This window comes from Lycorma delicatula, chromosome 1 (genome assembly GCF_047948215.1).
Source record: "Lycorma delicatula isolate Av1 chromosome 1, ASM4794821v1, whole genome shotgun sequence".
NCBI lineage: Eukaryota > Metazoa > Arthropoda > Insecta > Hemiptera > Fulgoridae > Lycorma > Lycorma delicatula.
This window is the reverse complement of record NC_134455.1, coordinates 131,453,647-131,469,552: the sequence shown is the minus strand read 5'-3', so window position 1 is coordinate 131,469,552 and position 15,906 is coordinate 131,453,647. Positions and strand designations below refer to the sequence as shown.

At 34.7% G+C, this 15,906-nt stretch overlaps 1 protein-coding gene and 1 long non-coding RNA gene across 2 annotated transcripts in view; one reads left to right on the top strand and one right to left on the bottom strand.

Moving 5' to 3' along the window:
• Positions 1-8,369, top strand: part of LOC142322315 (uncharacterized) — a 37,535-nt gene extending 29,166 nt beyond the window's left edge. Inside the window, exons 2-3 of the long non-coding RNA XR_012755820.1 lie at positions 3,681-3,819; positions 8,108-8,369. This is a non-coding gene — a long non-coding RNA (uncharacterized LOC142322315). The remainder of the gene's footprint in view (positions 1-3,680; positions 3,820-8,107) is intronic.
• Positions 1-15,906, bottom strand: part of LOC142322260 (putative sodium-dependent multivitamin transporter) — a 41,226-nt gene that overhangs the window by 10,461 nt on the left and 14,859 nt on the right. The window contains exon 7 of the mRNA XM_075361147.1: positions 3,173-3,347. Within this exon, the coding sequence (XP_075217262.1) occupies positions 3,173-3,347 (175 nt within the window). The remainder of the gene's footprint in view (positions 1-3,172; positions 3,348-15,906) is intronic.

Genomic DNA, 15,906 nt, shown 5'->3' with positions numbered 1-15,906 from the left:
ATTGTAATTATTTCTCAATCAGATTTTGAAAAATAAATTTAAAAAAAATCTGATGTGGACACTGCATGACTTCCTTAAGCCTATTAAATTACATATACACATTTTCTGCTGCACTTCATTTAAATGTATTTCATTTGAATGTGGGATACGATCATCCAATTCTTTAATAAAGTGGATAGTTACAAAATTGGTAAAATATTGGTTTTTATTAACATCAAATATTTATACAATTATTAATTCAACAATCTTACCTGAAAGAGTAAAAGTTCCTTTATTACTCTTTAAATAAATGTAAGTCTTATATCTATCTAATACTGTGTTTTTTAAATTAATATGATATAAACATCAACAAAATGAAAACAAAAACGAATAATCAGATGTTTCATCAATTCTGATGTGGACATCACATGGCTTACTTGTACGCCTATTAAATTACATATACACATTTTTTTCAAATGAAAAGTACATAAAATTTTATTTCGTTAATAGCTTCTGATTTAAATTTTTTTATTATTGTTATTATTGAATTATTATTTATTGTCAAACTTCTTGACAATCAGAGGTTAACAATTATTAATAAATCAATATATTTAAATTAAAAAAAAATATATTTAAAAAAAAGGAAATAAAGTCAGATTCGAACCGATTTACCTTCCCCTTCTATGACATAAATATTTCATTAATTAAAATTTTATTTGGCTATAACTCTGGAACCAATGAAATAAGTACCACTTATGATATATTGTTGAAAAGCTCTCAACGAGGGCTGCAGTAAAAAAAAGTCAAAAGTCCAAATTTTTTGGATTTTGAGCTTTTTGTTTAGTTGATTGAAATCAAAAGGGGAGGTGCACAACAGATAGATGTTCAACAGTTCTAAATCCAAAATTTCAACATCCTGTGGCTAATCGTTTTTGAGTTATGCATATAACTCAAATATGTATTAACATGTAATATGTATTGAGATACATATGTATGTACGTACAGACATCATGCCGAAACTAGTCAAATGGATCCAGGAATGGTGAAAAGGGATATTTCCGTTGAAATCTGAAAACCAAAATTTTTCACGATCATAATACTTGCTTTACTTCATACAAGGAAGTAAAATCACAAAACAAAAATTGTGAGAAGAAGGAAAATAAAGGCAAAAATCATCATTTTTTCATAGAACATTTTTTTTAGGTGTAGAATCCGCAAATGCATAGCCCAGAACAGTTTTTTGTTACACCTATATATCAATATTTTTTTTGAGTTTGGCTAACTGGGGACCACATAAAGCAACAATTTTCATTCATTTCTCTTTCTTCTAGGCATTTTCTTTCCTACTCTTCCAGTAGTTCGTTCTTTTTACTTGTTTTTGGCTTTTCTCTTCTGAAAAGATGTTTGTACTATATTTTCTTTGAAATATTGTACCTAGGAGTTTTCTTAAAATTTTCATTTCCTTTTCTATTACATTTTTTCACCTGATTCAAACTGAAGATGCATTCTGAATGCTAACAGAGGCCATTGATTTGATTAACATATTGTGATATCTGATTTTGGTTTTTACTGAGATGTTCTTTTTTTGTAATTATCTTTTGTCAGTTAGTAGGCCAACTGAATTTTTTAATTATTTGACTGACTTCTTTATCTGAACAACTGATTATTTCTCCCAAATATCTAAATTTATTGACATTGTATATTTTCCCATATTTCATATTTAGTAACCATATTTAAAATATGATTTTCCCAAAAATTTTTAAAATTTAAAGTTTATATTTTTTAAATTTTCTATTTTTTTCCTCCAAAAATTTCCAATAAATACGCTATTTAATAGAATTACTTACTTATTAATCAATAAGAACGTACATCTATGAAAATAAACAAAATTTCACAGGGACAGTAGATGTACCTGTATTTATAAGTCATTGAAGCATCACAGCTTAATGTATGTAAAAATAGTTAACATCAATTAATTTATGGAATTTAGAATATTTAGATTATTATTAAGTAAATGGATCATGAGATAGTCACAGATAGAAAGTTTAAGAAATATATATACTGAGTGTCCCGGGAGATTTTAACTAAAATTAAAGGATTGATTCAGACAGTGAAATAAACAGAACAGTTCATTTGGACAAATGCCTTATCTTGCTTCATTTTCCCACTGTCTGCCATTTTGTACTTTACTTTCCCATTAAATAGCACTATAGCAGAGTTACAGCTCTAGACGGGAAAGTATTGTAATCGGTCCAGTTTGGGCATACGCATCCAATTTTGCCATATCTTGACGTTTTGACAACTAAGAAAACCAAAAAACAGGACGGAAATTTTCCAGATGTCAGTGTTTGTGTGTGTGTGTGTGTGTGTGAATAATATTTAAAGTTTAAAAAAGTGATGCGGTGTGGCCGAGTCTCAAACTCGATCACCCGGTTACTTGGTTCTTGGTACGTTAAGCTTCGCGGCTGCACCAATTACCGCTCGTACAAGCAAAATTTCTTCTACGTAAGTTGTGAAATTACATTAGTTTATTTAGTGCCTATCGTCGCCGTTAGTATCGCTACACGCGCACGAATTAAATGCGGTATGCGCGCGCGCTTTAGTTAGAATCAATGAATTAAATAAACGAAAAGATATTATATTTAAATAAAATGATAATACAAAATAAATAAGTTTGAAAATTTTACCTTTGAAAATTCCAAAATAGTGACCATTCAAATTTTTAATCATTAACAGCTCTGTAAATATTATTTTTATGAATTATGTTTTTTGTATAAAATTTTGAGCCCTTGATTGTGAACAAAATTATACCTCACTTGTTCAAATCAGTTGATAATCAACTGAGGTACAACTGAAATTTTTTAAAAGTGAATTATGTTTTCTGACGATTTAATGTTTTTTTTTATTTTTTTATTATTAATAATAGAAATTATTACTCATTTTTAATTCAATTAGAAGTGAAAACAGGCACAAAATTATCACACTGGATAATCTTTAACTAGCACAAAATGGCAAATAAGATGGAAAATGAAGTGAGATAACTTAGGTCATTTAATCTCTTTTTGTTTATTCTTATGTCCTGAATCAGTCCCTGAAGTTTGGTTTGGCCAATACCCCCTTTTATACTCTGAATCTGAAAACATACACACAGAGAAAAAAAAATTATATATATATTATTTAAATAAAAGGATACCTTTATAAAATCTTCAACAATCATCGCAGCCATGGAATTTAAATTTGATGAAATAGTACTGAGACTTCCAGCAATGATTCCAGAAATAAACAATCCAACAATGCCAGGAATAAAGGATAAATTCTTCAAAACGTATAATACTACAATTTCATCATATTTTTTTATCTGTCCTGATCTGAAAGGAAGTATGAAAATTATTTATAAATAAACAATTTTTCATATAATTTCACAAAATAACTCATGATAATAATAATATTATTATTAACAAATGAGAACCTAAGAAAATCTACTTTATACTTTCATTAAAAGGTTATCTAAAATTACAGAATAAAAATGACTCCATATTGTCACACAGCAACAAACGATATATATATATAGGCGTTAACCAGTTAGTTAATCATAACGCAATAAATGCCATTTAATAAATATGACTATTGATACACACAGACAAAACTTCAGACTATAATAAGCCTAATTAAATGATTGGCATTTTTGTTGTTTTTTACAGCTAGCTTCAAAGGAGTTGACTATTAAAAAACTACTCAGCAAAGGAAAAAAAAGAAGAAAATTAGCACACACACCAACATTAAAATGATCTATTTTTCAGTATGAGACCATTACTTAGAGGATACAAAGGATCAAGCATGGTAATAGCTAAAAATTCTTCTGAACAATCCTATCTTCTTGTGTAATTACCTGTAATAATTGAAGTTAGAAAATGACACATTTCCTTAACACATTTTGAATAGTTATATAAGAATGTTTAAAAACCTTGTCAATGCCCCATGTCCTTGTCAAAGTCCCATGTTAAATTTGACAAATTTAACCTTCCTCAGAACCCACCAGGTTGGCCTAGTGGTAAATGCGTCTTCCCAAATCAACTGATTTGGAAGTCGAGAGTTCCAGCGTTAAAGTCCTAGTAAAGTCAGTTATTTTTACACGGATTTGAATACTAAATCATGGATATCAGTGTTCTTTGGTGGTTGGGTATCAATTAACCACATCTTAGGAATGGTTGAACTGAGACTGTACAAGACTACACTTCATTTACACTCATACATATCATCCTCATTCATCCTCTGAAGCATTATCTGAATGATAATTACCAAAGGCTAAGCAGGAAAAAGAAAAAAGAAAGAAAAAGTGCTTTCCTCAGAAACAATGAAAGCTTCATAGCTGAAATTTTGTCAGGTTATTTAGTTCAGGTTATTTTTGTTAGGTTATTTGTAGAATTACTTCATTGATTTTTTAATAATTTAAAAATTTTAGTGGAAAAATCTACGTCAAAAGCTTAATAAACATTTTCTGTTTTTGTATTTCTCAGTGAACTGCAAAACTTCACTTCCATAATAACCTGCCTTTGTGCAGCATAAATACAAAAAATTTCCAGCCAAAGTAGAATTTAAGTTGGTTGTTGAAATAAAGGATCCTTTATCTAATAAAACTACCTTTTTAGAAAAACACTTTTAAGTTACAATACAATATTTTTTTGGCATATCTAATTTAAAATAACCCAGCTCCATCAGGATCCGCTGATTCTTCTATCTGGTATTTTGACATTCCTAGCCATCTTGTTTTCTTCATTTGTTCCTATTGTGCTTTCTCAGCCACATAGATTTGTTACTCTCAATATTTTTCATATTGAGATGTATTCCTTATTGTTTTAAAACCCAACACTTTGTAATACCTTCCTGATTATAAGCTCAAACTGTATCTCACACTTCCAAAATCATAGTATCTATACCCACAAATACAGTTTTTGGCAGTATCTGTTCCAAATCAAATGATTATACAATAAATAATTAATTGAGTGAATTACTCTGTCAGTAAGATCCACCAACAAAAATTTTCATTAAGTTTCCTCAGTTTTTGGGTAGAAGTCGTGTTGAGGAAGCTCATCTGAAGAAATGTTATGTAAAAGGAGAGCCCATGCATACTTTCCTCATATTACCTCAATTTTTTTGTTATAAGTCATATAGCAGATCCATAAAATGTTTCTTTATAAATAAAAATGTTTCTAAATAAAAAGTTTACCATCTTTCAGAGTCTTTCCTTCCATTTCTTTTTGTTGGCAAAAGCTAGTTCCAAAATGCTTGTGAATGTGTCCTATACATTCTAATTTAGAAATAACATATTCAAAATGCAGTTCAAAATTTAGGATAGCCTTCAATTTCCCCAACTCTCTAGTACTGTACATAATGTAAATCTCTAGTTTATATAAACCATTTAAATATTTTTTATCCTTAAACCATTTCCCACTTTGTTTATATTCAGGTTTGTTAGACAAATTTTTTCTGCCAGAAAATTAAGTGGAATATAATGTTTGTAAGTATGCAAGTAAAACATTATGCAAGAAATTGTTCTGCTCTAGTAAAATTTTGAGATACATGACCCATGTTGACTGAATCTTTGCACCTCCTCAACCAATTACAACTAAAATTAGATGGTATCAATGACTCATAATCAAAAGTCATCACACAAAATTTCATAAAACTTGGTTAATTCAGTCTGAAGACATATCTAGCAAAATGAGAACTCATGAGAAAAGTAAAACATTTAGGATTATTCTCCACTCCTAAATGAAATTACTTGAATATATAACTAAAGCAATATATAAATAAGAATAACAGAATCATTTAACTAGTACAAGAAAAAAGGTTTTCCTTCTCCAACCCTTAATGGGGGTTTCAATAAGACCATCAGAAAATATCTTTGCTACGCAAGGGGCATTAAATTATATGAAAAAATTTACCTAACCTTTAAGTAAAATCTTGAGGTACAAGACCCCTTAAGGCTCATATCTCTCTGACCCCTTGATCGATTATGACCAAAATCAAATAGAATCAATGCCTCAATTACAAAATTCATAGTGCCAAATTTCATCAGAATTAATCTATCCAATCTGGAAATATCAAGCAAAACACAGTTTTTATATATACCTACATATTTACATTTCTGAATTTTTCAATGTTAAAAATGTATTTTTTTGTTTGGTTAGAGGGAGTGATGAAATGTCAAGATCTGCATAAAGCCTGACATGCAAAATTTGACCCGTATTTTCCCTTAAATAATGTACTGTATAACTACAAAGAGTAACTATATTTGCTGGAAAAAAAAAAAAATGTAACTGAATACAAAAAAATAAAATCCATATATCACTTTTTTTTTCTAATTTATTACTAATTTTACACAGTGTTCTATAAAAATGTTCATGGTGTTTTTGTTTTCATAAAGCTTCAACTTTTTTATCAATGATTTATCTTGTTTTTCTTTTTTTTGATGGCCACATCTAACCTTACAGCCATTCCAGCTCCATGAACAAACTCAAACTCTAACTGAAGCTGAGTGACCTACTCTAATGTGAAGAAAGTGCATAGAACAGTAAAGAAAACCTTGGTGTATGCATGCACTAATCCTATCAGAGAATGTATATAACATGGGAATGTCAGAACCTAAATTGAATAAAAATGTAATATTATCTACAATATACTGTAAATTAAAGGACTTGATAATGCACCAAGCCATAAAATACTAAAATACTAACATTCAAGTCACTAACAATACAAAAAAAAAACATAACAAAATACCAGTAAGAAAGCCTATTCAAATATACAACATGAAATATAATAATCAGCCAACCACACTTGTTTAGCCTGCTAATACATCTTGAAAAAGGGGTCCTGCAGTCATTATACCATTTAAGCACGTAGTACCTACTAGAAAGAATAAAAAGAATATATAAGCTCATATTTCTCAGATCAAACTCAATAACCCCGTTAACAGTTTTATGAGCAAAGGCAAGTCCTTGCACAGTGTGCCTGACCTTGAGCACCTGTATCTTCCAAAAATAGCACTCATCCTTGTATTTTTCAAAGGAAGAGATATAGCATTGACACAACACATAAAATAGTCGCTTCTGTACTGGTTCTATACTACTTCAGGTAGTCTATCATAATTTCATATGACAGCACAATATTGAAAGAGTAGGTCTAACCAGTCTTATATAATTGCAAGGTGATATTTGCATACTGGAAATGCTGACCAACCCAAAGAAACAAACCAAGACTACTTCTAGACTTGGAGACTACCCTACTTACATGCTCATTTAAAATTAACAATTTTCACTAATCAGAGCCACATTCAATCTATTACGCAACGCTTTATTTTCCTTTCACAACTCAATGATGTCGAAATTCTCAGGATTTATTATTTCCTGTATTGGTAACACAGTTCACTAATGCATTAACTTTGCCATTCAAAATTTAAAATGTATCAAGCAATCTATCAAAAAGGGATTCAAAATGACAAAAAAGTCACTTCCTTATTTTTGGTGTCTCACAACCACATCTCTTTTAACCACAAAGATAGAAGAGGAGAAGAGGTAAGAGAACAAGGAACAGAAGAGATAGAATCTGAAGCCAATAAAACTCCATTAACTTCAGAATTTCTTTCATCACAAATCAATCGCTCACAGACACGTGTGTTGTCATTTCTAGGGATTTCAGTTCATCCATTACAAAGATCCATCCATTACAGCCAGTCACCCCATTTATAAATGCCCATTTAGCATACATATATATATATATATATATATCAAATTCATCAGATTCCATGTGTATACACTCAGGGTGAAAGATTTTACCATATGGGCCTTACAGGGTAATGTCTTCTGCTTGCCATAAAATGGTTTGCCGCAACTAGCACTAACAAAGCATCTTGTATGCAGCCATCATGCCCAGGTAATACAAAGTCCTATAACTAAACTTAACACTGCATTAAAACTTAGAAACGAAATGAATTTAAAAACTTTGTGTGAAATAGAGTTTCACCAGTACCTGTAAGAAAAAACTCAACCTGCAACCACAGGTGAGAGAGAATTAATAATTTTTTAACAACAATAACTCCAATAACAATAATAATTATTATTTTTCACAGGAATGACCTATCTACATGCAGAAGCAAGCACACCAGAGTAGTAGATGAAAATACTTTAGTAAATCATGCTTGACCTTACATTGAGAATGGGAAAAAGGAGTAAAAATGTTTGAAGTTGAAGAAAAACCTACTCACAAATTATTAATGTATCTAACCAAATGTCCAGTGCTATGAATTATAATAATATATTCCAGGTAAAAAAATTAAATCAAAAACATATAAAAACAACAAACACTTCGTAAAGTGAATGCTCTCAAAAAGAATGAAAATAAATAAATCACATAACACAAATAGCCGAGTTTTTATATTATAGTAATCTAGTTTTTAATTAATACAACAATCTTATCATATATTTCGTTCAAAAGCTGAATACATCTCACCAAAGGAACAAAGTTACTTCGTCAACTAAACTGAAAAAGCCAATGATTCTTGCTTCTCACATAGAGAATGAGAAACTGGAATCCAAAGGTATCAACATCAAGGTAAACATGCACAGCCTTAAAGATAAACAATAAATAAAAAATAGACCTACTTCTATATGTGTCATGGTGGAAAATCAGGCCATGATGTCGTAAATGACAAAGTGCTTCCTATGTATCGACCCATTGTGATTATCTGTTATGCCTCTGTTATAATTGCAAATAGAACAATATTCTAATATGATAATAATAATAATATTAAGAATAGTCCTGGATAAAATCCAACCTCACGTCCTTGCAGTTACACCTACACACATGTCTGGGACAGGCAATGACATGGTACTTCAGCACTTATGTCGGCCAAAGGGACAATGGTTCTACTCAGGAGTACTCTGTGGAGAATGGGACTGACAGTCCCAAGTTGTTCAAGCTGGTGTGCTTCTCAGTTTCACTGAGTGGAGTGTGGACAGGAATGCTTATTCCCTTTTACACTAGTGGAAATTGAGTTGGGGGTGAGCTGATGTGAGCTTGTTATGCCGACAAGTTGCGCCGTCGTTGAAAAAAAATCAGTCTAATCAATCTCTTCAGCCCTTGACAAGGACTAAACCTCTGGTAAGAGTATTGGATTCCTCACTGTTAGGTGTGAGCCCTGTGACGTCAGTGTAGCAGATTAGACAATACCTTACTCCCTGGCTCAGCTTAAATCTGAGGTGGCTGATTGGGGAAATCCAGGTAAGGTCAGTGATCCGGGACATACCCAATCTCCTTTGCGCCCACATCTAATGACATATTTACTGGCATCACTTTATTTATGAAAACATCTACTTTCCACAATCATGAGGGTACACGTAAAAACTCTTGTCTTGGAGAGCCTTTGTCTTCACAAGTGATGGGTCTACGAATGTAGAAAAGACAGATAGAAGCAAGTTTTGATCGAACCAAGTTTAAACCAAAAAGTAGTGCAGGTATTCCCAAATATTTGGTGATAAAATGTAAAGAAGGAGTTTTTAGTAAAATCAGTTCGTTCGTGATAGCCCGAAGCATTATGGAAGCTGCAGGAAGACCTGTAAAAGAAGCAAAATAGACATCTATGGAACTGTTTGTTGAAACCGTCAATGATCCACAGTCACTGCTATACAAAAACAAAAAGATTGGGGTCATCAACATTGAGGTTGTACTGCATGGTATGTTAAATATCTCAAAAGGAATAGTTGTGTGCAGCAACTTGCTGAACTGCACAGAAGATCTTCAGAGCTTTTGAATTGCATGAAGAGGAACTTCATCAACAAGGAGTTATTGCATGTCAACGATTGAAGGACGACGCAACGTAGAAGTTCTACCTTCCACGTCGCATGTCCTGTTTAATACACCCAAATGTACTGAAAGAATAAAAAGCTGTTCATCCTGGTTTTTGCAGTACTTGTAAAAATTTGGTCATACTGCAGCGCATACTGTGCAGGGAGCTAACAATTTGTTTCAACTGCCTTTGTCATCACTCTCTGATATTGTGAAACTGTCCAATTTATAAGGAGGAAGTAGCAAATCTTGAGCTAAAAACCACATAAAAGTTCAGCTACTTCAAGGATAAAAAAAAATTTTGCTTAGCAAATCACTGAAGGTAACATCTTATGATCAGATTGCTGCGACTCCTGCAACTTTCTTTAAACCAGAAGATGTAATCTCTGATCTAGCACCAACCCCCAACTTATTCTTATTCTTTAAGACTTTGGGGGTTGGCGTCCCCACGGGATAAGCCTCTGCAGCTTTTCTTCCCACTATACAATGAGCTGCAGAACACTTTACATTATACACATATACTACACCAAGAACACTACATAAATTACAACCTACACACTTACACAACAACATCCTACACTGATATTTTTTACATTAACACTCGGTGGTGTTGCGACATCTTCCGAAACTCAACCGTAACCCAAGGTAGGAACAAATCGTGCCGATGGGTGAATGGCTCTACGTAGTGAGTCTCGAACGATGTCCTCTGGGCACCAGGGCGAACCCAGTTGTACTTAGCTCTAGCTCCAGTACGCGTGCGCTCTGCTGGAGTGGTCCATTTTTCGCCGGTACTCGTGGGACCAAAATTTCTGTTCCTATATTAAATTCCAAGATGGTTGGTGGTCCATCTGAAAAAACCACCAAATTAAGTGTTGTGAAGAGACCTTGATCAGCTTTGTCTGACGAGGATAAAAGTCCTACCGAAGAGAACTGCAAATCTTTAGACTTGAACTCTAAAAATATTAGATTCGTTGTTCTCCGAAATAGTCAGGAAGGTGGGTCCCGCCAAAAGGTTTCACATTTCTTAATAAACAAAACTGTAACAGGTGCAAGTGGCTCCCCGAAGAACATCAGGAAATTACGTGATGGATCGATTCTGATCGAAACATTAAACGACGAACAGAGTCGATCTATCTTACGTCTCTGTAATATGGGTGGTATAAATATAAGTGCAGAATGACACAAATCGTTAAATACGAGCCGGGGTGTAATCTTTTGTAGAGACCTTCTAGATATAGATATCTCTGAAATAGTTGACGAGCTTTGCCACCAAGATGTTGTTGAAGTGAAACGTATAATGGAAAGACAGAGCGGAACAGAAGAACCGACACCGTCTCTTATACTAACATTCAATCTTTCTGTTCCACCAGAGAAGATTAAAGTGGGTTACCTCTCGGTCAGGGTACGATCATTCGTATCCAACCACGGCGTTGTTTCAGATGCCAAGGTTTTGGTCACACTACAACATCTTGCATGAAAACTGAGATCTGTGCTCGATGTGGTAAAGAAGGTCACAATGACACTAACTGCAGAAAGTGAAAAATGTGCAAACTGCAGCGGTCCCGAGATTGCCCAACTTTTAAAGAAGAAAAGGCAATTCTCAAAATCTGTACCTAGCAAAAGCTATCTTTCCTGGCTGCACGCAGAGAATATAAAAAGATAAACAATTCACGGAACCTGGTTAAACCAGATGTATTTTTTGCCACCGCTACATCGAAACAAATTCCTACAAATATTAATAATCAGCAGTGCGGATCCTGCAATGAGCTTAAAAAATTTGTTCAGATGCTTTCTGATCAAGTAGCTTCACTTACAGCCACTATTTCAGAGCTAGCAAAGATGAATAAAAAGTCTTGCGTCGCTGTTAGTGAATCCAACAGTGTGATACATACGAAAGTTGCTGTTCCCAAAGTCCTACCGGCACGAGTAGCGACTATCACAGCTGGCAGTAAACCACCTAATAAGCTCCCCGTAAAGGGATCCAACAAAACCACCCCCCCTGGGATGTCAACTGCAGCATCCCATTCAAATAAATCTCCTCCACCATCACCTCATATACTGGAGGATATGGTTGAAGAACCACCCGACCCTTGGGCATCGGAGTTCTTTAAAATAAAAAACACATACAACCGAAACACATACAGCTAATTTTTATATAATTTCCGAAATTTAATTATTTTTTTTTTATTTATTTATTTTTTTTTTACACTGAACATTATTCAGTGGAATGTTAGAGATATTCGGTCCCGCATTGAAGATATTAGAGTACTGGCGCACGCACATGATCCACTAATCATGTGTTTCCAAGAAACTTACCTTCTACAACATGACCCAATTACATTCAGAGGATACTTCTGTAAGAGATACGACTGCCTAGTAGACAGTAGGGTGAGTGGTGGCGTGGCTATTTTCATGAATTATGGGGTGTCGGCTACAAGAATTCAACTAACCACTCTCATTCCTGCTATTGCAATAAAGGTCTCTAGCCCCTTCAAATTGCATATCTGCAATCTGTATCTCTCACCGAACACTGAGTTCAGTGCTTTAGAAGTCTCAAATCTCCTCACGCAAATACCATCTCCATCGTTAATAGTAGGAGACTTCAATGCCCACCACATTTCCTGGGGCTCAACCTTCTGCTCCACTCGAGGAAATATGATAAACAGATTGAGACAAGACTTGGACCTTTGTCTACTGAATAATGGTTCACACACATTCATGTCCTTATCATCTGGTACTGTATCTAACATTGATCTCTCCATATGCTCAGCGAATTTACTCCCTCATTTTAATTGGTCCGTTTATGATGACTTTCATGGCAGTGATCACAGACCAATTATTATTAGTTTCGGTGTAGATTGCGAGATTAAAAGAAGGCCACGGAGATGGATGGTTGAAAAGGCGGATTGGGATGGACACCATAAAGCATTCCAATCACAGTGTGACGATGGTGCGAACATCCTTGACCAATGTTCCTCTTTTACATCCATGATACTTGAGAATGCCAACAGATATATTCCACAAACATCGGGTAATCCTAGACGTCATTCCGTTCCATGGTGGAATGATGATTGCAAATATGCTATTAGGAATCGACGGCAGGCACTACGCAAATTTAATCGTACGCCTACACCTGAACATCTAAATTTATACCGCAGGGCTAGAGCGGTATGCCGTCGTGTATTCTTGAACCCTAAGAGAATTTCATGGACGAAATACGTGAACACTATCTCACGCACTACTACCCCGTCTACTGTGTGGAAAAACTTCCGTGCAATTTTCGGATCACCGAAACAATCTATTTGATGAAGGAGAACTCCTTTCATCACCTTCGGCTGTGGCAAATACTCTAGCAAAATCTTTTCACTCGGTGTCTCTCACCTCATCGTATAATAACGATTTTAAAAGGTACAAGATACAGATAAAAGTATTATCGTTAAACATTGGTGATTCGGTTGGTGAATTTAACACCCCATTCGTATTTAAGGAATTGTTACATGCACTTAAAAACTCATGTGACACTTCCCCTGGACCGGACAACATTCGCCTCTCCATGCTTTCACACCTTCCTAATTCGGCACTACAACAACTTTTGAATATTTTCAACGGTTTATTCTCTGAACAAATCTTCCCACCTGGCTGGCCAGAAGCATTTATTATACCAGTACCAAAACCTGGTAAAAACCAATCCAACACCTCAAGCTACCATATTTCATTAAAAAGCGTTTTGTGTAAAATAATGGGGAGAATGGTAAACCGCTGGCTTACATGGTACTTGGAGAAACATAGCTTTCTATCGCCAGAACAGTGTGGTTTCCGACAAGGACGATCTTCCATTGACCATCTAGTGTCAATAGAAACAGCCATACAAAACGCTTTCCTCAATCGCCAACACCACGTCGCTATCTTCTTCGATATGACACAGCCTGGCGACGTGGTATTCTTAACACCCTCAAAGAATGGGAATCAAGGAAAATATGCTTGCTTTTATCGGTTATCGATTTAACGGCTCGTGTTCGTGTAGACGATTCGCTCTCAGGTAGTGTCATCTTGGAGAATGGAGTGCCTCAAGGTAGTGTATTAAGTGCCACCTTATTTTCTGTAGCCATAAACAGTATTACCAAATGTGTGCAGACTCCTGTCTCATGTTCTCAATTTGCTGACGACTTTCTTATTTACATTGCAAGCCGATCAACACCCACAGCAGAGAGACTACTGCAGAACACTATATTCCACTTTGAAGCTTGGTCCAGGATTACTGGTTTCACAGTTTCATCCGAAAAAACAAAATGTGTAGTATGATACGTTTTTACAATTCCTTTGTTCGCTCCCGTTTAGATTATGGTTGTGTCGCCTACTCTTCAGCTCGTCAAACCGTGCTTAAAATGCTGGATAGTGTACATCATGCTTTCCTTCGGCTTGCCACAGGTACGTTTATATATTAAGTCCTGTCGCAAGCTTACTTGTAGATTGTGGTGAACCATCACTTTGGGAAAAACGAGACCAGCTTTTATTATCTTATTTTGACAGCCAAATCTCACCCGGTTCTTGAATCAGTCTTTAGAAATCCTAATCTAGGAAAGTATGAGGACCATCCACGTCGGCACCTGTAGGTGTCCGTACCCGGCGTCTGCTGCAGCATATAAATGTTGACACACCGTCATTCTTTACTACGTATCCTTGCTCATATCCTCCGTGGAGAATAAACCTTATAAATTTTACTTTTGACCTTACGACATACAATAATCAATCAACACTACCTATTGTCTTCCAGCAAATGTTTCAGTGTGTTCTCTCCAAGATGAAACCAGACGCGGTTGTATACACTGATGGATCGAAACAAAACGATACCGTTGGTTGTACATTTGTTGTCAATGAAAGAACTTATATGTTTGGTCTACCCGGTATTACGAGTGTGTTTACCGCTGAACTATACGCTATAAATAAGGTTCTAAACATCATTAACCCTAAATATAGAAAAATTCTTATTTGCAGTGACTCGTGTAGTGCTCTACAAGCCTTACAAAATTTTATTCCAATCCTATCGTCATTGAAATTTACAACGCAATCGCTGTGTTAAATAATCGCAACACAGAAGTAAGTTTTTGCTGGTCCCTAGCCACGTAGGGATTCCAGGTAATGAACATGCAGATTCCGCTCCCAAAGAAGCATGTGATCACCATCCTTTCACCACCCGAGTTGCTACTTCTGATTTTATTAATTATGTAAAACAATCACTAAGAGCAAAGTGGCAAGGTGACTGGACGGCTACTGTAGATAATAAACTCCGGCAGATTAAAAAGTCTGTGTTGCCATGTGACTCCTCCTGTAGAAAATCTCGGCGTGAGGAAGTAGTCCTCTGTCGGTTGCGGATAGGACACACGAAGGTCACACATGAACACCTGATGACAAGAAAACAAGCACCCCTATGCGATGCCTGCCGCATGACTGTGCACCACATACTCGTGGACTGCATATGTTATGCGGCGTTGCGTCATAAGTTTAAATTACCCAGAAACATCCGTGGTGTCTTGTGTAATGACAATGACGTTTTAAACCGGATTTTTTTTTTCTGCGTAGTGTAGGGTTAACCCAAAAAATTTAATATTGTCGAGTATATTTCTTATTCTAGGAAAGTTTTTAATAGGTTTTTATTTTGTTATCCGAGAATGGGCCTTTTACACCCATCTCGGACTTTGCTTAATTGTTTTGCTTTTATTTTTTTATTATAATTTTTTTATTATTATTATTTTAAGTTTTAGTTTTACGTACTAGTTTTAATTACTTTTATTTATTTTTTTAATTAAAAAAAAAAATCCGGGCGATGATAACGTACAGACGTTTTTCGCCCTCCAAAAAAAACAAAAAAACTCTAACCAACATGGTCAAACGTACCATAAATGACTGACTGATATCATTAAATAAAAGAGTTCTTCTCCATTGAGGAATGAGTCTTCCACCAGTTCTAAGGTGAAGGAATATGAAGTGAAACTCCAGAGGAAGCCTGAAATACCACAAATTAAAGCACAGACTGAGAGAATCCCAACTCAGGGAATAAGGAAAGAAGATGACGAATTAATGAAA